Source organism: Anarhichas minor, unplaced genomic scaffold, assembly GCF_050575085.1.
Source record: "Anarhichas minor isolate MPS153535 unplaced genomic scaffold, ASM5057508v1 ptg000003l, whole genome shotgun sequence".
Classification (NCBI taxonomy): domain Eukaryota; kingdom Metazoa; phylum Chordata; class Actinopteri; order Perciformes; family Anarhichadidae; genus Anarhichas; species Anarhichas minor.
In genome coordinates this window covers 13,175,912-13,197,470 of record NW_027466449.1, presented here as the reverse complement: position 1 = coordinate 13,197,470, position 21,559 = coordinate 13,175,912, and the positions used below count along the sequence as shown (strand labels likewise).

The 21,559-nt window shown below is 42.0% G+C and overlaps 2 protein-coding genes across 4 annotated transcripts; one reads left to right on the top strand and one right to left on the bottom strand.

Annotated features, from left to right (window-relative positions):
• Positions 1–2,180: 2,180 nt before the first annotated feature.
• On the bottom strand, positions 2,181–11,811 carry LOC142960688 (uncharacterized). Its single transcript, XM_076102658.1, has 10 exons — positions 11,215–11,811; positions 9,995–10,219; positions 8,431–8,589; positions 6,223–6,294; positions 5,080–6,102; positions 4,924–4,983; positions 4,716–4,835; positions 3,688–3,725; positions 2,434–3,601; positions 2,181–2,336 (listed from the first exon to the last, which is right to left on the bottom strand). The coding sequence occupies exons 1-10, from the start codon at positions 11,809–11,811 to the stop codon at positions 2,181–2,183; spliced, it is 3,618 nt and encodes a 1,205-aa protein (XP_075958773.1).
• Positions 11,812–13,609: 1,798 nt separating this feature from the next.
• Positions 13,610–21,268, top strand: LOC142957176 (oxysterol-binding protein-related protein 2-like). 3 transcript variants are annotated; one of them, XM_076098804.1, is made up of 14 exons: positions 13,610–13,713; positions 13,995–14,120; positions 14,219–14,315; positions 14,670–14,745; positions 15,159–15,293; positions 15,745–15,842; positions 15,935–16,117; positions 16,588–16,695; positions 16,780–16,869; positions 16,962–17,088; positions 17,556–17,675; positions 18,288–18,411; positions 18,533–18,623; positions 19,023–21,268. In XM_076098804.1, the coding sequence occupies exons 2-14, from the start codon at positions 14,084–14,086 to the stop codon at positions 19,123–19,125; spliced, it is 1,389 nt and encodes a 462-aa protein (XP_075954919.1). In that variant the 5' UTR covers positions 13,610–13,713; positions 13,995–14,083; the 3' UTR covers positions 19,126–21,268. The 3 variants fall into 3 exon arrangements, with proteins under 3 accessions (XP_075954919.1, XP_075954902.1, XP_075954911.1); XM_076098787.1 differs by having other exon boundaries at positions 17,556–17,735; XM_076098796.1 differs by having other exon boundaries at positions 13,629–13,713; positions 13,999–14,120; positions 17,556–17,735.
• The last annotated feature ends 291 nt before the right edge of the window (positions 21,269–21,559 follow it).

Genomic DNA, 21,559 nt, shown 5'->3' with positions numbered 1-21,559 from the left:
AATCCTCAGTCCTAGTTATAACAACATGTCATATAGTATATATATATATATATATTTTTCATAATCTTTATTAAAATATATACATTTTTATCTCACAGTAAAAGGTCACTTTGAAACCGATGATGTCTCCCAGGGTTTCAGTCTCCTCTCCATGTGAGAAGGAGTGGGACTCTGGTTGGTTGGTGTTATGTCAGGTTTTGCTGCTCCGGGAACTTCCTTTCCCTCCTGAACTAGTCGCATCACCTCCGCAAAGGAAAGCGGCTTGACCTCCGTCTCTGTAGATGTTTCTGCCGTCTGGTTCTGACTGATTTCAGAGTCTGAAAGTGTCTGCTGCTCCAGCTGCTCAGCACCACCGTCCATTGGAGTCACACGAGGAGAAGCAGAGCTCCACTGTTTGTAGCCAGTCCGGTCGATGGGCTCCACAAACCTGGAAATGACAGACACGGCTTCATTCTCTGTGGTATTGTAACATTAAGTTCCTCATCAAGATCACAACATATAACACAGTACAGTTACAATGGGTGAGGTACTTATACATTAGGTATTTCCACCTGAATTTAGATAAACTGTGAAAAAGGAGATTTGTAAAATGTGTAATTTGCTGCTTTTGTATCTCTGCAAGAGCAAAAGCCTCACAATCTCTTTTTTTGTTTGTTCAGAAAAAGTGAAAAATGATGCAGAGCTCAAAGTTATGCCTTCACAATGGCAGACAGTCCAATCCTCAAAATTATGAAAATGAAATAAGACACAATAATTATCAGGAATACGTATTATTTCAGCTGTACTTGTATATATTGTAGGGTAATTTATAAGCCCAGTCTAGTTTAATTTTTTATAAGCTCTTTATTTGTAAAGTAACTAAATATGTTAAATAAATGCAACTTAAGTGGAGAAACCGTAATGTAGTGTAAAATAAAAGTGTCACTTACACGTGGGCCTACCTCAAATGTGTACTTAAGTACTGTGCTTGAGTAAATGTACTTTGATACAGTCACAGATGCCACATACATGTACCTGTTATAAAAGAAGAGCTTCAGGTCCAGATGTTTGGCTTCCTCTCTGCTGCTGTCACACGTGTTCAAACCCTTCAGGCCGGCCTGAAACCGGCCATCAGCCGCGAAGTCAAAAGAATCAAACCTCAAGAAGACAGACTCCATTTAACAGCTGACTCAACACTAATTTAAACTGACTATCATCTCATCTGGAGCGTAGCTATCGGAGAGCAGAGAAGCACTTCCGGCTTTGGAACACAGCTGACATAAAGGGCAGAGCTGCAGCTGTAGCGCCCCTTCAGGTAGGATACAGTACTGCAACGTATCACAAGAAGTATACAGAGAGTAGTAATACTACAGTGTAAACGTACTCTGTTACAAGTCCTGCATTCCTTGACCACATCCGCCAATGACAGGAGACAAAATATTTCAGCTCCAAAAAAATCTGAACTTCCATCTAATAATGTTTAATATCTAGGTATGTCACAACGTTACAAAACAAAACTTTCATGTGCTGGCTGCAGGTTTTCAGAGACAGTGAAAGTCAACAGTCACACAATCAGAGAGAGAGAGAGAGAGAGAGAAAGGATGGATCACGCTGCTGACAGGCGAGGAAATCTTATCTTATTAACTACTTAGCTTTTACTTTTTCTTTTTTTGAGCATGTGACGTAACCGCCTGCAGCTTCCCTCCTGAAAGCAGCTGATTACTGCAGAGTAAACAAGTTCCTGCAGATTTCAGGGAGAGGTGTGACTGTGAAGCCAAGACATATATGTAGATGAAATGATCTCAATACATCCTGTTATTGAGATCTTAGATCTTTATTCAATAAAACAAGGTTATTCTCTACAAAATACTACAAAGATAATATAAAGGTAATTTTCAGTGTACAATTTAATCAAGTTTAAAGTTGTAAATAGGAATTTAGCTGAGCAACATTGTAGTTTCTTGTATTTGAAATCCACATTGAGCCCATGTGTTAAAGGAGACGAGGGTTATACATTGCACCAAAAGAAAACACAATGACTGAGTTAGAAAACTTAAAAATCCGACATACAGTTTACCAGTTCTCCCAGTTCAACAGCAGGAATTACATTTGAAGATTACATTTTAAATTCCCCTCCCTGTCGCTCTGACCGCTCTCAGCTGTCCAGACGTATCAATAATAGCTGCTGTTTCTCTGCCCGTTCACTCACAGTTGGAGTCTGCAGCCGTAGTCGAGGGAGGCGAGTATCTGTGTCGGTGGAGTTTGTTCTGGTTTGACGTTTGTCTCTGGGTGGAGCGAGATGGCCGAGCAAAGCAGAAGGTCAGGGTGCTGCTGGAGCTGTGGTCGTAGTTTCCGTCCTGGTCAGAGTAAATAGATGTTAACAGAGTAAATACATGTTAACTCAGCAGCAGGTGTGTTTTATCAGATATCAGACATTTTGTTTGTTACACTCACCTCTGCCGTGACGGTACTCAAACTGTGTCGGACACCGTGGTTCAGACTGCTCCCCTTCTCCTCTCGCTGCTTCATGAACCTCTGGTTGACGATCCTCGTCACGCTGTCGTTCCTGTGCAGCGGTGCGGCTGGGGGCCTCGTTGGAACACGTTCCAGGTTCTTCAGACCGTTCTTTGTCTTCGGCCCTGACCCCGGTACCGGTTTCTCTGCCCGGCCGCTCACCCTGCGCAGGAACTCTGTGACCATGCCGTAACGGTTGCCGCCTCCAGGTTTGCTGGGAGACTTGGCGCTGCTCAGAGAGTTGTGGTTCAGTCCTGGACAGGATCTGCTACTGGTTTGTCGATTCCATGTGAGGCCGGTGTGGCTTTGGTGGTTCTGGTTCCACAATGCTCGATCTCTGGAGGTGGATGAAGATGAGGAGGAGGAGGTGCTCAAATTGGTGGATGAGGGGGGAGAGGATGCACCGGATATGGAATGTCTCCGGTAAAATTTAGGGGAGGAGGTGGAGGCTCTGGCCCTCTCGACTCTGCCTGGTCCCCCGTCCAGTGAGGTGGAGATGTGGTGTAGGCGGGCGGAGACCAGGGAGGTGCTCAGGACCCGGGATGGACTGCTTCTCACAGTGACTGACCCGTCTGTCTGCAGACCAACACTCACCATCTGTGGCTTCATCTGGGTCTGAGTACCTGAACAGGCCACGTCCACCCAACGCTGCTGTGATCTCCCTCTCTTCTCCTGTGAACTGCCCTGAACCGTCTGCCTCCAGCTGGCCGTCATTTCCTTCATGTCGTCGCTGAGGTTAGCAGATGAGCCGAGACGGAGCGGAGAGAAGGAGGTCGGCGGCGTGCACCACGGAGAGCCAGAGTTGACAGACTGTTTGTCTGTGACGGGGCTTTGCTTCAGCTGAGCCAGCTGGACTCTGCGAGCTGACGGGGGGCTGTAGTAGATGCGGAAGGCAGATTTCTCCGGGGCAGTGTGGCTCCTCTCCATGGACATCCGCTCAAAGTCGAGATCAGGGAAGCTAAGCGGCATGATTAGATGATCCCACGTCTTAACGGGGTCCTCTCGGTCCAGCTGGGCAGCCTCCTGGCTCAGATAGCACCAGTTCTTTCTCTTACAGCCGCGTGGAGAAAACTGTCGCCTAAGTCTTTTTGCTTTTGAGATACTCATTCTGTGAAAACAGCCAATGAATGTATTATAACCCCAGTGACCTCAAGAACAAAATGGTTAAGATGTGAACACTTTAAAAACACTCACCTGTCAGCTCCATCATCAAAAACACCACTGGTGCCACACTGAGCAAAGGGAGACAAACACACACCGCCAAATAATGGTTACTGAACTTGTAATATATTTTCCTGTAGAGCCGCAACTATGGTCCACTCAGATATCTCAACTTTTGGATGGATTGAAATTAAATTTTGTACAGACTTTAATGGTACCTCGATGATCCTCTGAGTCTTAATCCCCATCAGGTCACAATTTCAATTTGTTCAATGCTTTTGTTTATGACCACATACCTGCTAAACTAATGTCTTTCCTATCAGCCTCAACTGCACTTTGTGTTTAGTGCTACTTGGCCAACCTTAGCATGCTAACATGCTAAACTAATATGGTGTGGCTAAACATTATGCAGTGTTCATGTCATGTGGGATTGATGTTAGAAATTGGAAAGATTCCAGTTTACGACTTGCGAGCGTTCACATCATTTAGTTTGTATTGTGAGGATTAGAATATTGTGTATTGACATTATAACACCTTAAACCATTAAGTTTGGGTTCAATTACATTAAACGACAGCCCCTATTTGGCACTCATGCGTATTAAATGTGCCTTAGAGGAAAGGAGAGATTACAGTCTAGCCAGTGGTATAAGGAGGAAAAACACCATTGAAGAAATAAATCCGGCCCTTCAAAGCAGATCTTGAGTCATGCTGTGCGAAGAAAACACCAACAGTTCAGTGGTTATTACTTTGGAGCATTAAAGCTTTCTATTTGCATTTGACCAAGCAGCTGGAAACAATATTTAAGGAGCTGTTACGTTATATTCATGCACCATGTCCGGACAATGCAGAGAATCAGTTGAGTGTTTTCATGCAGCAGATTTGAACATGTCCTGTTTAGCTGCAGCCCCTACAAGAGATTAGCCTAGATACTCTGGCATGAATCTTTTCATGATGCCCGTTGAACTGAGTGTCAGGAGGACGTGTGGCCCGGGAGCCAGATCATCAGCAGGACTTCACACAGCAGGAGAGACACATGCCTGAAGGGTTAACACGATTCTTACCTCAGCGTCCTTGCCCTGCGCACACTTGGCCTCACTGTTGAATTCAATCTGCTCATCCCGGAGCTCTGCACCAAGGTCTTGCAACAACCCCCACAGCGCATACATGGTTTTGTCTTTACCCTGAATCAAAAAATTAAGATGTATAAAAAATATATTTATATATAAAAAATACACAATTTGTTGATTTAAGTATCTTATTTAATTGTACCTCTTTTCCCTCCAGCCCGGGTCCTTTAACTTGACACCACTGATGGAGGATCCACAGAACCTGCAAGCACAGTCGCATTTTTGGGTCCCTGCAGCTGTGAATGAGGTCCGATTGAAACAAAGTTGTTTGTCTCATTTGTTTTTCTCTCTCCTTAACCTCTGAGGTGCGTAGGTCTTCTACACACTCCTGCTTACTTGGTGACTCTTGGAGGTTAAGATCTGTACAGTCTTCAGAGAGAAGGGAGACAGTGCAGGAATCCCAAACATGTCCGTCCTTGTGAACGGAGAGTTTGACAAAATCTTCTCCTGTTAGGAGCGTCTCCACTCTCCCAATGAAAGCCAACAGCATGGCCTGTACAAGCTCCAAAGCCTCATTTGAAGGTGGCAATATCTTATGTGCCTTGTCATTCAAGTCCACCTCTGTCGGAGAGGTAAAAGCACATGAGGTAGATACGCTGTGGCCATTTTTTGGTGGCGTCGTCAGGAGCTGGATCGCTGAACTCAAAATGCTGGAATGATCTCTTAGAGCTAGAAGAGTTTCATAGTCTGTCACCGTCATGCCTTTGAGACCTCTGTCGGGTTTTTTGTTGTTATCACTCTCATGACTGTCTGAAGGGTCCCACTCACCACCCACAGGACCCTCTCGAGTGATATGACGGGCAGTAATCATCCCATCAGTCTGTGACGAAGTCTCAGCATCACTCTTACCTTTCTCTGCTTCCTTGTCCTGACCCTGCTCGAACAATGTGCATCCTATTTTAATATTTCTCTCTCTGTCCGTCACCGGTGTGGAAGCTGACAGATCTTCCACCAACACATCCCGATAATCTTCTTCTTCCTCTTCACCTCCTCCTCTTCCCATTTTCTCTCTCAAGTCGCACATTTCTGCTCGCAGTCCACGGTTCTCCACCTCCAGTTCAACGATTCGCCGGCTCAGGAGCGTGGCCTCCTCTTCCACCAGTTTGAGGTGAACTTTGACCCCCGCCTCCCTGGCGTGGGCGGAGTGTTGTTTGCCCTGCGGCGATTGGATTGAGTCTATGTCGCCGTAGGCTGAGTGGTATTTGGCCAGCTCCTCGCGCATGCCCTCGCTCTCTGATACCAACTTGGTGAGCTTCTTGCACATGAGAGCTAATTCGTCTTTGGCAAAGTGGAGTTGGCACCTGAGGTCTGCACTGTCATCCTTCAAGCAAACAAACAACAGTGAATATCTTTCTGGGGATGATAGGTAGGTTGCAACATGCAATGTTTCATTGGTGCCGCCACAAATTTAAATCAGATGTGATTATCAAACATATCAAACCTCAATCTGCTGAGAGAGCCTCTTCTCAGCTCTACTGGCTGATGATCGGATGCTCTTCTTCTTCAGAGTGCTCTGAGGGATACAAACACGGCCAAGAGGTTTATGAAGAGGTCAATACGTACAAAAACATATCCACATCACCGGTGAGCCATTTTAAAAAGCCATTTCTTAAAGTTAATTGATGAATAGACTTGGCTGCACCTTCTGAGATGTCTTCCTTCTAGAGATGCTGAGATCAGCTCTGACAACAAATCTGTGTGTCCACATAGACCATTGAATCTATGATTGAGATCATTGATTGAAATCTTTCCTGTGATTTAGAGACCAGCATTTACATTTCACTCCCCCTCTACTAGTCCCTGTAGGCTATGTTGCTTTTTACATTATGTACTGTAGGCTTTTGATGTATTAGTGTTTTCTTTTAAGGATTTACTTCAATGATTAGAGAGGCTGCTTTGAATAATTGTATACGTTTCCATCCGCGCAGTAATGTTCACTGCAGCAAATATCGTGGGACATTTAAGCAGCAAAACTAAAAACTGTATGAACTTGACAGAGAAAAACTGAACTTAACTTTTAGCTTCTGAAAGAATTTAATGGAGTTAGGCTGCTGTTCTCCAAGATTGTGAGACTGTACAAAAATCTTGCTGAAGTCTAAAGCTCAGCGGAATACTTCAATATACAAATACAGATGAAGGAATAGTTCTACATTTCACGCTCAGAGTTTAAGGAGAAGATGGATACCACTTTCAGACGTGAGACTGTTATCCATCTTCTCTTTTAACTCTCTGCAAGAAAGGTTTCCCAAAATCTCTTTAAAAAAATACAATTTAAACTGTACATCATGATCTTGTGCTACTTTAACAGATACCTAAAATTAGATAACGGTCCACGGTGTGATTTGATTCAAACTTTTTCTGACATTCAAGTCCTTCCCTCCTCTGCATGTGTGAATTTATTGAAAGTCTGAGCATGAGAGGAATGTAAACTTCTTTCTGGCAGCATTGTCTCGCTCCCAGACACTAGACAGGATGTCATAGTCATCTTCTACAGGCTAGAAGTGGCTAACACAAATAAGGAGTGGGTCATTGTGTTTTCAATTCAAGGTCAGTGTCCCTGTAAGCGGTGACCTAAAATGTGATAAAAGTAAGAAATATGCATGATGAAAATACATGTTTTGCATTTCTTGAACTAGAAAATTGTCATTCGTGTTGCATTTTAAAATAAAAGCGCAGTTTTAGTCGTCATTTATGGTTTCGTCATTGTTCAAGCATCTGCAGCTGTGTTGTGACCTGACCGTATTAAATTACCATTCAAGTCCCACAAACTGGGTCACAGACAGTCCAGTTGCAATGTGAATCTCTGAAATGTTCATCCTCCTTCACATCCATCTAGACTGTGTTTTGTGCCCCTAGATTAGGTAATCTAAGTGGATTTCCCCGCTGGGATCAAAGGGACTAGCAGCTGCCTCTGAAGCCAGACTGAGCTCATGCAAAAGCACCGAATCCTGGATTAAACCACACACGTGTCACTGAAGTGCACGGCCGTTATCACTGGAGCCATCGAGGCAGGAGGGTGGACTGGAAATTGAGTCAGGGTGTGGTAGCCACACAAAAAACATTTTGAATGCCATAATACACGCTGATCCAGATTTAGCCTGTCTTAATAGGAACAGAAAGGGAGAATGCAAGTCTATTTTAGTAATCTCTCTCTTTCTCTCTCTCTCTCTCCCTTTTCTCTGTGAGGATATCAGCTGTGCCTGAAGTTCAGGATTCAGCATACCAGGCGGCTTCACCCTGCCGAGGCACCAGGCAGCTGCTGGCCATGCCCTCCTCTCATATCATTGATCTGCACCCGGGTCATGTGTCAGCTGACATCAGGGTGACCGAGGGATGAGGGTGACAACTGGGTGGGGCGGGTGCAGCTGTGCAGTAGCAGAAATGGAGAGGAGGTTTCCTCACCAGAGGGATGGAGGCTCGTTAAGGGTGTCGGTGGCAGCAGCTTATGTTTCTGACAAGATTTAGGCTGAATTATTTTAGCCCAATAAACAGATTTATTTAGGATCTCCTCCAGACCTGATTTAAGACATATAAAAATTCCCACTCTTCCTCATTCTTAAACATGCAAGTCAATTAACAATAAGCTAAACTCATTTTTTGACTGAAGGGGGGGGGCTTTAATGTTAAATGTTGTGCTTTAATGTCGCACCTCTCTGGTTTTCTCCACTTCAGCCTGTAACACCTGCTTGGCCACTTCCAGTTCCTGAGTCTTCTCGCGCAGCGCCTCATTTTCCCACTCCAACTGGGAATCCTTCTTTCGCACCGCCTCCAGCTCGTTGTACAGCCGGAGGGACACACTCTTAGCAACCTGTAAACAAAGCCAACAGCAGGTAAGTGTATCTCCAATCATGGACAGATTATGAAAAAATTAGCCACCTGGGAAAAGACATGCAAAAGCCCCCCCCCCCCCCCCCCCCCTCCCAACATAAGTGTAAGACCTAAAGATTGAAAGAGACGCATAACCTCTCTCGTGGGTATTTTGCGTGTCTCTTTGTGGTCAATTTATGTGGTTGACCACAAAGAGACTGTACTTCACGGCAAGAAAGTCTCGGGTTCAATCCTGTCTGTTCTGAGTTTGTATGTTTCGCCTAACCCACCACCAAAACATGTATCTACCCCCGGGCACTGTGATTGGGTTATGAAGGGCATCCTGCGTAAAACCTTTGCCAAATTCAATAAGTGGATTATAAAATCAGATTTCCCTAATGAGATGCAGTGGTTGTTTACATCTCTTTGTAGTCATTTTGCTGATCTTTGTGTTTGTCTTGCATCTGTTTGTTGCCATTTTGCATATCTTAGTTGTCGTTTTCTGTCTCTTTGTGGTTGTTTTACTTCTCTTGATAGTCATTTTGAGTTAATTTAAATTTAGTTTCTCTTTATGGTCGTTTTGCATCTCTTTGTAGTATTTTTGCGTCTCTTTCTGGTAGTTTTGCATCTCTTGGTGGTCATTTGCATCTCATTTTATGTCTCTTTGTAGTCATTTTGCTTCCCTCAGTGGTTATCTTGCGTCTCTTGGTGGTCGTTTTGCATCTATGTGTGGTAGTATTGTGTCTCGTTTTTGCATCTCATTTTACATCTTGTTGTAGTCGTTTGATCGACTTTTCAACAAGAAATGTCACTTCAAAAAAAGGCTCTGGAGCTCTGGCTCCAATCAGGCAAAACTGTTGTAGAGAAAATCTTTTGGCCCAGATCTCACCTCCTTCCCAGAGTTGTAAAAGAGACTTTACAAGGAAATGCTTGTGACAGGAATTTACCATATGAGTGTATGAGGGGGTGAGAGGGTGAGGCTGAATCCTACACCACCACACGCAGCCCGGCTCAGAGAAATGGAGTCTGGCTGCCACCACAAAGTCAACAGAGCGATTGACCTGCCATGATTCTGCTAAAGATTACTGTGCATTTATGTTTCCTATGTAGAACAACTCACCACATAATTACACCATGGTACAACAAAAATAGAAAACAGGATGCATGATGAATACATTTCCAACTAATGAAATTTTTGTGGTCCTGACGAACAGCAGGAAGCATTTTACAGCACGGTGAACAGTCGTGAGTCAGGCTGCTGTCAAACGGTTACAGTCCTTCCGTGCGTATGAGTAAAACAATCACGGAATAGCAGTGATTCAGTCAAAAGCCAATTTGGCAGCAATGTACTGTTCCTTTAACAAGGCCGGAAGATGTCGTGATGACTAACTGTAATGACCTCTGACCTTGATATCGTGCTCCAAACTCCGGACCAGCTCCCCGTCCACCTGCCCCGTCTGAGCCACTCGGATGCTGCGGCGCTCGGCCTTGCGGAGGCGGTACTGCAGGATGCGACAGGTCTTGTTGGCCTGCTCCAGCTGCAGCCGCAGCTCCTGCAGCTGGTACACCTCCTCCTCCTGGAACATGTCGCGCATTTCCAGCATCTCACAGCGAAGCTCCTCAACCTCATCCTGGGACAAACAACACAGAAATACAACAACTTCAGATTTTTTTTTCCCCCACATATTATAGGAATGTTAAAGTTAGAACCATTCTGGGTCAGATTTGTGGTCCTGGTGGATGGTTTGGTTCGGTAAAACCAACTTGTACTCTCAGGGGACAAACGTCAAATAGCAAATACATCAAAATGCATTTCCAATTATGGTGGTTATGATTACAGTTTCCAATTATATTAAGACACTGGAAGACAGCAAAAGCTCCAGACTTTAAAGAATGAATTTTCTTTGTATACTATGTTATTGTTGACTGTCTCTTTGTATTTCCTTATTGATTTATTCATATGTCACACCATGTCGTAATGTGTTATACTCTAATGGTGTAAAGATCTCTGCTGCTTCGATTTTAAACCTTTAAATACCCAAAAACTAGAATAAACCTTCCAACTGGACCTTCTCATTGGTTTAATTCCCACTTTTTAAACTCCGTATTCACTCCTCTCACTCCAAATACAAGATAATGCTCAAGTGTAGTGACTACAAAGTCTTACACATTAAAACAGCACTCTCCACAACTCACATTCACTGGGTTATCTAAATAAATGGCAACAAACAGATGAGTCCCTGCATTTAATTGTACCAATAAAAAAGGCTGTTAGTTTGTGTTTGAAAGTCTTGTTTTTCAAACGTTTTCACGTGTTTATTTGTTTTCCATTCGGCAGTTTTATTTCAATATATTATGGAAACGCTACTGATGGTGCCACAGATCATTTATGTCACTCGTGACTTTGATTCTTGCACGAGACCTTCCCCTCACTTGTCCTTTACTCTCTAATGAACACTGACAAGAAAATCTGCTCTGGTGTTCAGAGTCTGAGGCCCTCTTATAGATCTCACAAAGAAGCGACACACAAACCAACCCACACACATGTGGACATTTAAGCGACACGAATATAATGCAAATATAATTAAAATCTAAAAATAAATAAAACAAACTGGATTAAACTTACTTTCAAATACTCGTTCTCTGATCTCAAATCTTCCACTTCCCGGACAACATCTTCGGTTGTCTCTCCCATCATTAGATCCATAAACGGCCCCGTAGAGTTAAACAAACCAAGACCCGCTCCAGCAGGTACCTTTACGCACAGTCTCCCGTCGCCTTTCCCCTCGCTGTCCGGGAACAAATAAGCTCCACCGTCTATCCAGCTTAAATCATTGTCGCTGCTCGGAGAGTCGCGCTTATTGTTGCCCTCCGAGGGGCAGTCGGATATTTCCGAGCTGCTGTCTGAGGAGGAAACTTTCCCGGACGGGCAGCCGGAGTCTTTGCTCAGGTCCTCGGAAGCGTTGCTGGCATCCGACAGTTTCCTCTGCGCGCCGGGACACTCCACTGTGGCACCTGATGACACTTTCACCGGTCGTTTTCCCTGCAGTCCCGCCGATTTCACCTCCCTCTCAGAGAGTCCTTCACATGACTGAGAGCCACTTAGGGCATCTTTTGAAGCCGGATCTTTCTTCTTTTTCTGGACAGGAACCTGCTGCTGCGCCTTGGGTTGTTTCTGGCTCCGGAGCGAAGTCTTTGCGCTTTTGTCCCCGTCTCTGTTCATCGCGACTCTCTTTCTCTTCTTCTTCTTTCTCAGGTGGAAAAAAATAGCAGCTTTTTTAGTTGAAGATGATCATGATGTTTCCACAAATATGTTGAAAGGGCTTAAAGTTTGCAGCTCAAAGCTTACTGAAGACATCCGTCTGGTTGCTCTCCATCCTGGAGACTAAAACTTTGCCAAAATGAGCGCAGAAAAGAGGGCAGAAAGTAACTAGCAGTGTCTGACTGTCGCAGCGTGTTAATAACTTCCGGTCAAACATTCCAAAATAAAATGAATCCATTGACCCTTGATGAAAATGTTTCCAAATACTTTATGTTGAGACAATTGCTTTTTGTAAAATGGTTGTAAAACATATCCATTAATAATAAAATATGCGAAAAAGTATCAATTGACCGTAACTGCTGATAAAAAAACGATGTTGAGCTTCTCTCATGGAGGCCAACTGATCATTTGCGCTTTTATTTTAGAAATCTATATTTCCGGTCTTGTCGTGACTCTTGGTGACTTGATGCCGTTAAATTGATGTTGCTGCCGACAATTTCCACTTTCTCCTTTGGATACCTGACAAAAACAGTAAAGCTACTCTCTAATTATTCACTGATCATTAACTATCTATTTATACAATCAGCAGCTTGAATTGTTTACTTATTAGCTTTAATATTTACTTATTTAAACAGTCAAAACGTTTTAGGCCTAAGGTTTTAGATATTTACCTAAAACCTTTTTTAGGTTTATAATAAACCTTTATTAATTAAAATACATAGACTGGAAATATCTAAAGCCTACTGCTGCGCCCAATTTTAATTTTTTATAAATTAATACATTTAAATAAATTCCTAAATCTCTAAATTATTTTTATTTTCTGATCACAGTAGAAATCTGCCACCTTGTGGATAACTTGAGCTGCGTTCAGCAGGCAGCATCCTGTGTTTTTGTAGCACTGAGTCCCAGCTAACTCCAGCTATTTGCAATGTCCAGAAAGATCAAACACACATACAAGTTTAATTAATTTAAGCAACAATCATCAACAGAGGTTTATTCAAAGAGTTTTAATTGAGTCGCATCTTTCTTCACTGTTGTCTCAAGACCTTGTCCACTCATTGGACACGAGAGAAGGTGTGTCGAGATACACAAGATTGCTCACAAGTTGGGGCAATATAAAATAAAGTAGGTAGAAAGTATACAATCAATAAACACCAGCACATTAAAAAGTAATTAGTGGTCATTTATATACCTTTTTTTATATAGTGTACCTTACTAGAAAGTCACTGAAAAATGTTCAATGAGTGTATATTTCAGACAGCTGACATGATCATTTTACCCTAAATTATCGTTAATTTTCCCATTTATGATGATGAAATTAAGGCACTTGTAGTGAGATTTTACGAATATATGGGTTTGAATTTATTTAGAACCTTGAATCTGCACGTACATTTTGCCCATATAACCCCTAACGTCTATAACCATAAGTATATATAATTATGTCAGTGACATCCTTTAAATCCATTATCAAATGACAGGTCTTATCTATTTTATTATTATTTTTGTATTTATCTTATATTGTTGTTGGGTATTTCATTACATTTTATTGTTTCATTGCAGTCCTGAAATGTCTGGATCTTGGTTCAACCATGTAAAGCACTTTAAAACATTTTGTTTTGAAAAGTGCTGTATAAATAAAGTTAATAATTGTTATTTTAATCATTAATTTGAGGAGTCGCGTCCATTCAGCCTTGGAGTCCTTTGACTTCTATTTCTAGACCGCACTTTGCTGCGCTGTGATTGGCTAACGCATCCGTCAGTCACGGTGTCCTTGCCGCCCACTTCTGCCCCGTTTGAGAAGCAGTTACACTCTTCGTTTGTTGATGTCACTTTGAACACACCGACATTGACCTGAATTCACAGGTATATATACATCATTGAATCGTGTATAAATCGTCGTGTCAGTGTCTGCGTTGATAACGTAAGACAATCTCCGCTGCCCACCTTCCAGCTAAGGGCAAAGCTTAGCAGCAGCGATGCTAACGGCTAGTTAGCTTGTCAGAGCTAGCTAACTAATAACTAGCTTTAGGGGAGCAGAGCTGCTGACAGCGAGCTCGAAAGATGTTGTTTTTTAGTCATAGCATGTAGCTTACTAGATACGTTTTAGCTGCCCTGCTTGGTGTAACTAGTCCATGCTGTTGCAGGTAGTGTGTCTTGGCTGTCTGATGCTTGGAGACGACAGGCCAACGGTGGAAACATGACTGTTGAGTAACAGTTACTTTCTCCGCTCAGTATGAACAGTGAGGAAGAGTTTTACGACGCTGAGACAGGTGAGAACACGCTGACAAGAGTTCTCATTTAGTTAAATATACTTTGCTTCTTGTGCTAAATGTTCTTTCCCTTCTTCCCTCCGTGTTGTCCCCATCAGGGCTGGAGTCAGATGATTCCTGTGAGGTCAGTTTTAAAGATGCCCTGGTGTTTGACAGTAAGCGGGCCAAACCAGAGAATGGAGTGTGGGAGCGCAGGTGAGGAATCATGCAGAAGTGTGGCATGTCTGTCTGTCTGTCTGCATGTTACCACATGACCACATTCGTCTTTGGGTTAAGGTCTAAAGAGGTTCATTATGCATGCTCTCACATGTAGGAGCAGACGAGGCCAGTGCAACCACATTTTTATTCTATTAGTGTGCACATCCTTCTGCAGAACATTTGGTGAAGCTCGTCAAGACTTTGTTTACACTTTTCACCGTGAAAGATATCTGTATATGAATGCAGTACATTGTGTAATCAATATATCTGCCAGCTATTAACAGATACACGGTCTAAAGTTTTGTCTGATATCACATTTTTTAAATCGTATATGGTCCTAATGTGTACCAGGAAAACCCTGCCTGCTGAAATGATCTCCAGAAACGACTTCAGTGTGTGGAGTATACTGAAGAAATGCATTGGCATGGTGAGTCCTATCTGCTTCCAACTTATTTTGCCATAAACAAGCTGTTGTCAGATTCTGGGTCTAGTGTGACATGTTTTTTGTTGTTGTTTATAATTGAATAATTGCATGCTTCAGCTTTCATTGCGCTGCTACAAGACCAATCATGTCTGAACTCTGCTCAGCTGACTATAATTGGCTTGGAAGTTGTATTTTTTTTTATTCTTTTTGCAGCCATCTCAAAGAACCACAATAGTTTAAATAAACATCAGAAAACAAGGGATATGAAACATGTCCTACAGGCAGAGCGTATTTGTTGCATGAAAGTTAAACATTATGATGCATGAGTTGTTTAAGTAAGCTATTTTGTACAACTTTCAATCCGATCTGGTAGTTCACCTGCTTATTTATGTGGTCTGTTCTTTGATCTCTTATAGGAGCTGTCCAAAATAGCGATGCCGGTTGTGTTTAACGAGCCGCTGAGCTTCCTTCAGAGAATCTCGGAGTACATGGAGCACGCTCACCTCATCCACAAAGTCTGCAGTTTATCTGACTCAATAGACCGAATGCAGGTACAGATAAAGGATGACTCTGAGCTTGTGATTTTATTTCTTTTTAAATGTAATTCTTTCTCTGTCTGCATTCTTCTAAACATATCTGGACAGAAGCATGTAACAGATCTCACTCTGATTTAAACCTGCAGCTAACAATCATTTTCTTTATTTAGTAGTTGATCCTTTAAAATGTCAACATTAAAAGAAATTCCATTAAGTTTTCATAAACTAATGTGAATCTTCAAATAGCTTGTTCTGTCCGACCACTAGTCCAAAACTCAAATATATTAAGTTTTTCAATCACATAAAACAAAGGAAATCTGATAATCATCACATGACGGAGAAGCTGAAACGAGGAAATGTTTGTTGTTTTGCTTAAAAAATTACTGAAAGGGTTAATTTTCTATCAGTCAATGAACGGATTATTCTTTGCCGCTCTTCTCTGATCCGCTTCGTGTCTCTGTAACAGGTTGTTGCTGCGTTTGCTGTTTCGGCTGTAGCATCTCAATGGGAAAGGACTGGAAAGCCATTTAACCCTCTACTGGGGGAGACATATGAACTCACAAGGTATTAGAGAAGACAATATTGTCTTGATGATAGACAAACACCAAAATGTTTCTTATTAATTTATGCAAGTTTTAAAAAATTTTTTTTTAAAGAGAGGACGAGGGATACAGATTGATCTCGGAGCAGGTGAGCCACCACCCCCCCGTCAGTGCCTTCCACGCCCAGTCTCTGAAACAAGAGTTTGAGTTTCACGGCTCCATTTACCCGAAACTCAAGTTCTGGGGCAAAAGTGTGGAGGCTGAGCCCAAAGGCACCATGACGCTGGAGCTACTGAAGTGAGTATTTGTGCCTTTTTATTTGTTATGAGTAGCTTTATTGTTGTGCTTTTTAAGCTGCATCCGATTGTTTTGATTATTTTTTAGCACTCAATGTCGTATTTACATACAAAGTGTGGATAAACTTTGTATGGAAATGTTAAAGTGAATGTGACTCTGACTAATCTAAAGCATTAGTTCAACATTGTAGGAAACACGTTTATTTGCTAACTTGCTGAGCGTTACATGAGAAGGTTGATACTACTCTCATATCTGTCCGCTACATGAAGCTACAGCCAGTGGCTGGTTAGCTTAGCTTAGCATAAAGACTGGAAATGGATGCCCTGTCCAAAGGTAACAAATTGTCTTTTTAACAGACAGACACGAGAGCGGTGTCATTCTTTTCATCTAATTCTCGGCAAGAAAAAGGAAATATGTGTTTCTCCCAAAATATCAAACCATTCCTTTCTGATTCTGGGGATTTCTCACAGACATAAAGAAACGTACACATGGACAAACCCAATGTGTTGTGTGCATAACATCATACTGGGAAAACTCTGGATTGAGCAATATGGAACGGTGGAGATAGTCAACCACAGGTATAGTGACAATTCTGTCATTCTTAACTGCAAGATCCAAACTGGTTGTATCATTCATTTTCATATGTACTTTTAATTCATCAGCACTGGAGATAAGTGTGTGTTGAACTTCAAACCGTGTGGAATGTTTGGGAAAGAGCTGCACAAAGTCGAGGGTCATATCCAAGACAAAAGGTAAGAGCAAGATCACAACAACACTGTTATTAACCATCGGTTGTGATTCATTTTCTCTGAACTGAATTCGATTTTCTTTGCTGTTGAACCAGTAAGAAGAAGCACAGAGTGATCTACGGGAAGTGGACGGAGTGCATGTACAGCGTGGACCCCAAGGTTTACGAAGCGCACAAGAAGTCAGACAAGAAGACGGGGGAAGACTCCAAAAAGCTGAAACAGGTGAGTGATTCTGTTGTGACTGATATCTGATCTTCCACTGAGATGAAACGCTGCTTGAGTTTGTTCTCACGTTCGTCATTGACGTGTTTTATCTGTCTTGCAACGTGACGTAATCTGTGACTCATCACTCTAAATTCTTTTCTCAAATGGTATCTTTTCCTTTCACAATAACATGCAGTGGCTTTAGTAGAAGGTAAGGTAAAAGCGTATTTGATATCTGTAATGTGCTACTGCTGTTGTCTAGTTCCAGTTATGTTCAAAGTGTAGTGAATGATGAGATCATTGCCAGCACTAATCCATACTGTCTTGCAATGACATGCATTGTTGCTTGAGAGACGTGTTGAATTTGTGGCGACTGTAGTTCTGTGAATCAGCTGTTTGCATATGAACCGTACGTACTGTCAGCTTCCGCTTGTTGGTCCACCTCTGATAATCTTATTCATCTGTGTGTGTGTGTGTGTGTGTAGGAACATAGTTCTCAATCTGAGGAGGCAGATGAGATGCTAGAAGTTCAAGAGACTGTGACTGTGATACCAGGAAGTGCCTTACTGTGGAGGATAGCGCCGCGGCCTGCTAATTCAGCACAGGTCAATATCACACTCGCACTGAAGACACAAAGAAGATGTGCTCAACCGTTACAGCATCCGGTAACATTTGCTTGTAAACAAACTTCACCAAAACCTGTAGTGTTTATCTTTGAGGCCTGGCAAACATGTTGAGTGCAGTTGCTTTCTCATAAAACATTTGTCATGAATTTGTAATATTTAATATATAAATCCTGCTTGTTGACACCCCTGTTTGCTAGCATGCAGTCTACTGCTTGACTACCTTTGATTGCACATGTCTACGTTTCTTAACGCATCACCATTATCGACTGAAAGCAGTTCTATAGGCTGATTATTCCAATTTATAATAAAACAGATTTCAACTTTCTTGTGGTGTCTAGTCAGGCAGGTATTTTGGTATATTTTAAGTTCTAAGTTTCTGAGATATCTGCCTCCAGCCCATTTTATTAGAGGTAAATACAATTTTGCTTTGACACACCGCAGTGGCAAGAGTCTTCACTGAAGGAACTTTTCCTCCAGAAAAAATAGTTCCTCTGACAAAGTGGTTTAACAGAAGTAATAGCCACACAGATTCTGAGCCTGCAGTATTACTTAATGAACAAAGATCTTTATTCTCTGTGTTTCCTTGTGTAGATGTATAACTTCACCAGCTTTGCCATGACACTAAACGAACTGGAGCCCGGCATGGAGAGACTACTGGCACCGACCGACTGCCGGCTTAGGCCCGACGTCAGAGCCATGGAGAATGGAGACATAGGTAACACAAACCTCACATAAACACGCTGAGAGAAGCGGACTCCATTCCTTCCACACACACACACACAACCCTCGAGTGATTCTGCAGTTGCTTTTTCATTCATATCTTTGTGTTTTTATAGACTCGTCAAGTACAGAGAAAGAGCGGTTAGAGGAGAAACAAAGGGCCTCACGCAGGGAACGCTCCATGGATGAGGAGGAGTGGTCAACCAGGTGTGTGTGTGCTGGTCACAAATGTCAAGGTGTATATTCAAGAACTTTAAAACACAGCCCATCTCAGACGTGCACCTCGTTACATAAATGTGATTCAATTTAAGCATAACGGAATAACACCTGAGTCGTTACATTATTGTCACAAATGTAACATTTCCATCTCTAGTCTGAATAATATGAGTGTAAAATCCATAATTAGAAAGACTGCACTTCTCACATCATCACAGTCTGACTATAATAACAATGGTCTACTTGGCGGCTGTTTCTCACACCTCTCCAGCAGAAGAAGCTCCTCGGATCATAGTTTCAATCGGGGACTGTACGTCCCTCCTGCTATGTGATATTTCCTTTAACCCTGTCAGTTTAATAATAGGTCCTGCATGTTTTATGTTTCTCCAGGTGGTTTCAGCTGGGAACAAACCCTCATACTGAAGCTGAGGATTGGCTGTACACAGGTGGATATTTTGACAGGAATTACACGGACTGTCCCAACGTTTATTGACCCAGGAGGAGGTGTTCGGTTTGAAGATCTCCTCCTCTCTGATAGGATTCACTTTATTTCTCTACATCAATCGTTTGTGATGTCCAGACGCTCACAGGTACTGTGTCTTTGTTTGAATCCATGAAAAGCTGATATCAAAATGTTATCGGTTTGTCCACAGGAGAAATGTTATATTAAGAATTTTAGGGTTTTTAGAGTTTACTTACTGTAAATGTTGACATCTTTATATGCCCTAATCATGACAATAATAGTCTACCTGTCTGTCACTGACCTGTGTGGGTTTTTAAACCAGTCACCTGTGTGTGTGTGTGTGTGTGTGTGTGTGTGTGTGTGTGTGTGTGTGTGTGTGCGCGTTGCGTGCGCGTTGCGTGCGTGGTGATGTTGATGTTGCTGCTGCAGGACACAAAACTTCTAGAGGTTATATTCTCAGTTTTAGTTCAGGTACTCGACCGTAATCTTACCTGTAGACGTACCACACACTTCTTGTCCCGTTGCATTCAAATATCAGGGGTTATTTAAACACATCTGCTACTTTTTTTTTATCAATATATAACCTATTTGAATACTCCATGTGCATTTTAGTTCCCTGTAAACATCCATAAAGTGTCATACATTTTCTGTGAATAGAGACTTACAGTAGAGATGAAAGCTGCTTATAACCACGTTTACGTCACAGTGAACGTATTGTTGGTACATTATATTGTTGTCCACTGTAACATAGATAATGTGTATAATAACTGGTGCATGCATGTTCGCCAAGATGATTATTGACACAATGTTAAAGCCATAAAAACGTTTTTCTGCACTAAGTATAATGCTGTAAATGGATTCACATAAGACGTTAAAGCAGAAGTCAACAGAGCATTTCGGTTTCCAGCAGAAGGTTTCCAAAGTCTGACACTATAAGAAACACGTTGAACCAACAGTCGAAAAAATATGAATCAAAAGATCACGTTATTGTACTTTTAAACTCTTATTAATATTATTTGTCTTATTTAAGACAAACTATCTAAACAAGAAGTGTAATGTTTCCCTGGACTCAGTTGGGTAGTTACCTGTTTTTTGTTGTTGTGCGTTTTATAAGTTTGTATTTGTTTATTTTGGCAGGTTGGCGCCATTAAAAGTTTGCCGAATTAGCTGTTAGCAGTTCCTGTTTGAAATGTGCCCATAAAATGTACAGACGACTATCGCTGGATGACTGTGATTCTGAAGAAAAGTAAAACACGTGATGATTCTCAGGCCAGTCCTGGAGATATAAAGATAATAATCGATTTTGATTATTTCTAAGGGGACTTTTGGACGTTTATTTATTTGCGAGATAATGACTGCAAGTCACGCCGAATCTAAAAACGTCTCATATATTTTGTGAGTTATGACTCTGAGAAGGAATTTTGAGTCAAATTGCGGCTCACGTCTTTCCCTCCGCGGCCCGCTGTCGAGGCACAGCTCAAGAACCTTTTGTATAAAGAGAACGGACTGATTATAGCGGTTTGTCTTCACACATGGACAAGTACCTGACTGTTTCTAGAGTTCACATTTTACCATCAGTGAAAGCTGTGCTTTTGGACTAAGCAGCAGTAAAAAACAAAACAAAATGTATTTTTTTAAACGGGACACTGTAGCCATCATAAACCTATGCAAAAAGATCCGTCCACTCTGCCCTCCTGAAATGTGAAAACTGCTCTTTAGCTTGTCGCCAGTGTGTGCTTCAGCTGCTTCAGAGGCAGCGGTTAATGAATGTTGTGTGCTGATGATATAACGTTTACTTACGTAGAGCAGTTGTTAGACGGTATATATAGATGTTTGTTTGTGTTTTAAGGCACTAACATTGCATAAACTGCACATTTGTACGCTCACAGTCCAGTGCACATATTGTACAGTGAAAATATATTCTACATCCTGTCGTCCCCCAGCTCCTCTCCACTTTACTCTGGATATAAAAGCACTTTGTGATGCCGGCGCACACTCAAAGGTTCACTTCTATGGTTCCTCTGATCTCTCACTCTTTTTACTGCCGTGTGTCATCTAGCGTCCATTTGAAAATGTTTACATTGTATGTTCATTCCCCCCCATACTGTTATCTACATACAACCATATGCAAACATGACGTATTTGAGAAATAAATGATGGACTGTTGAAATTACCGGCCCTGCCGTTGTTTGAACGCTCACTTTAACAGCATCGTATGATGACACCAGTGTGTGTTATTTATACCAGTCGTTCACAAATTAAGGGTCACAAGATGATTTAAAGGATGGGGATTTCAACTGATTTGGCGAATATTCCTTCAGGAGGAGAAGAAGTGGGAGTTGAACTGAAATGTACAAATTTTGGGGATCCGTCGTCAGGTTTAAATTCAATCAAAAATCTCAGCTGTACATTGTGTTTAGTGCTAATTTCCAAATGTTAGCATGCTAACACACTGAAGTAAGAT

What these genes read in the sequence shown, in the direction of transcription:
- LOC142960688 (XM_076102658.1), bottom strand. Translation starts at nt 11,811, where the DNA reads ATGAACAGAGACGGGGACAAAAGCGCAAAGACTTCGCTCCGGAGCCAG. An exon ending in CCGGGCTGGAGGGAAAAGAG is followed by an intron (nt 4,836 to 4,923) that starts GTACAATTAAAT and finishes TTTTTGATTCAG; the next exon opens with GGTAAAGACAAAACCATGTA. An exon ending in TGAGTACCGTCACGGCAGAG is followed by an intron (nt 2,337 to 2,433) that starts GTGAGTGTAACA and finishes TACTCTGACCAG; the next exon opens with GACGGAAACTACGACCACAG.
- LOC142957176 (XM_076098787.1), top strand. Translation starts at nt 14,084, where the DNA reads ATGAACAGTGAGGAAGAGTTTTACGACGCTGAGACAG. An exon ending in AATGGAGTGTGGGAGCGCAG is followed by an intron (nt 14,316 to 14,669) that starts GTGAGGAATCAT and finishes AATGTGTACCAG; the next exon opens with GAAAACCCTGCCTGCTGAAA. An exon ending in GGTCATATCCAAGACAAAAG is followed by an intron (nt 16,870 to 16,961) that starts GTAAGAGCAAGA and finishes CTGTTGAACCAG; the next exon opens with TAAGAAGAAGCACAGAGTGA.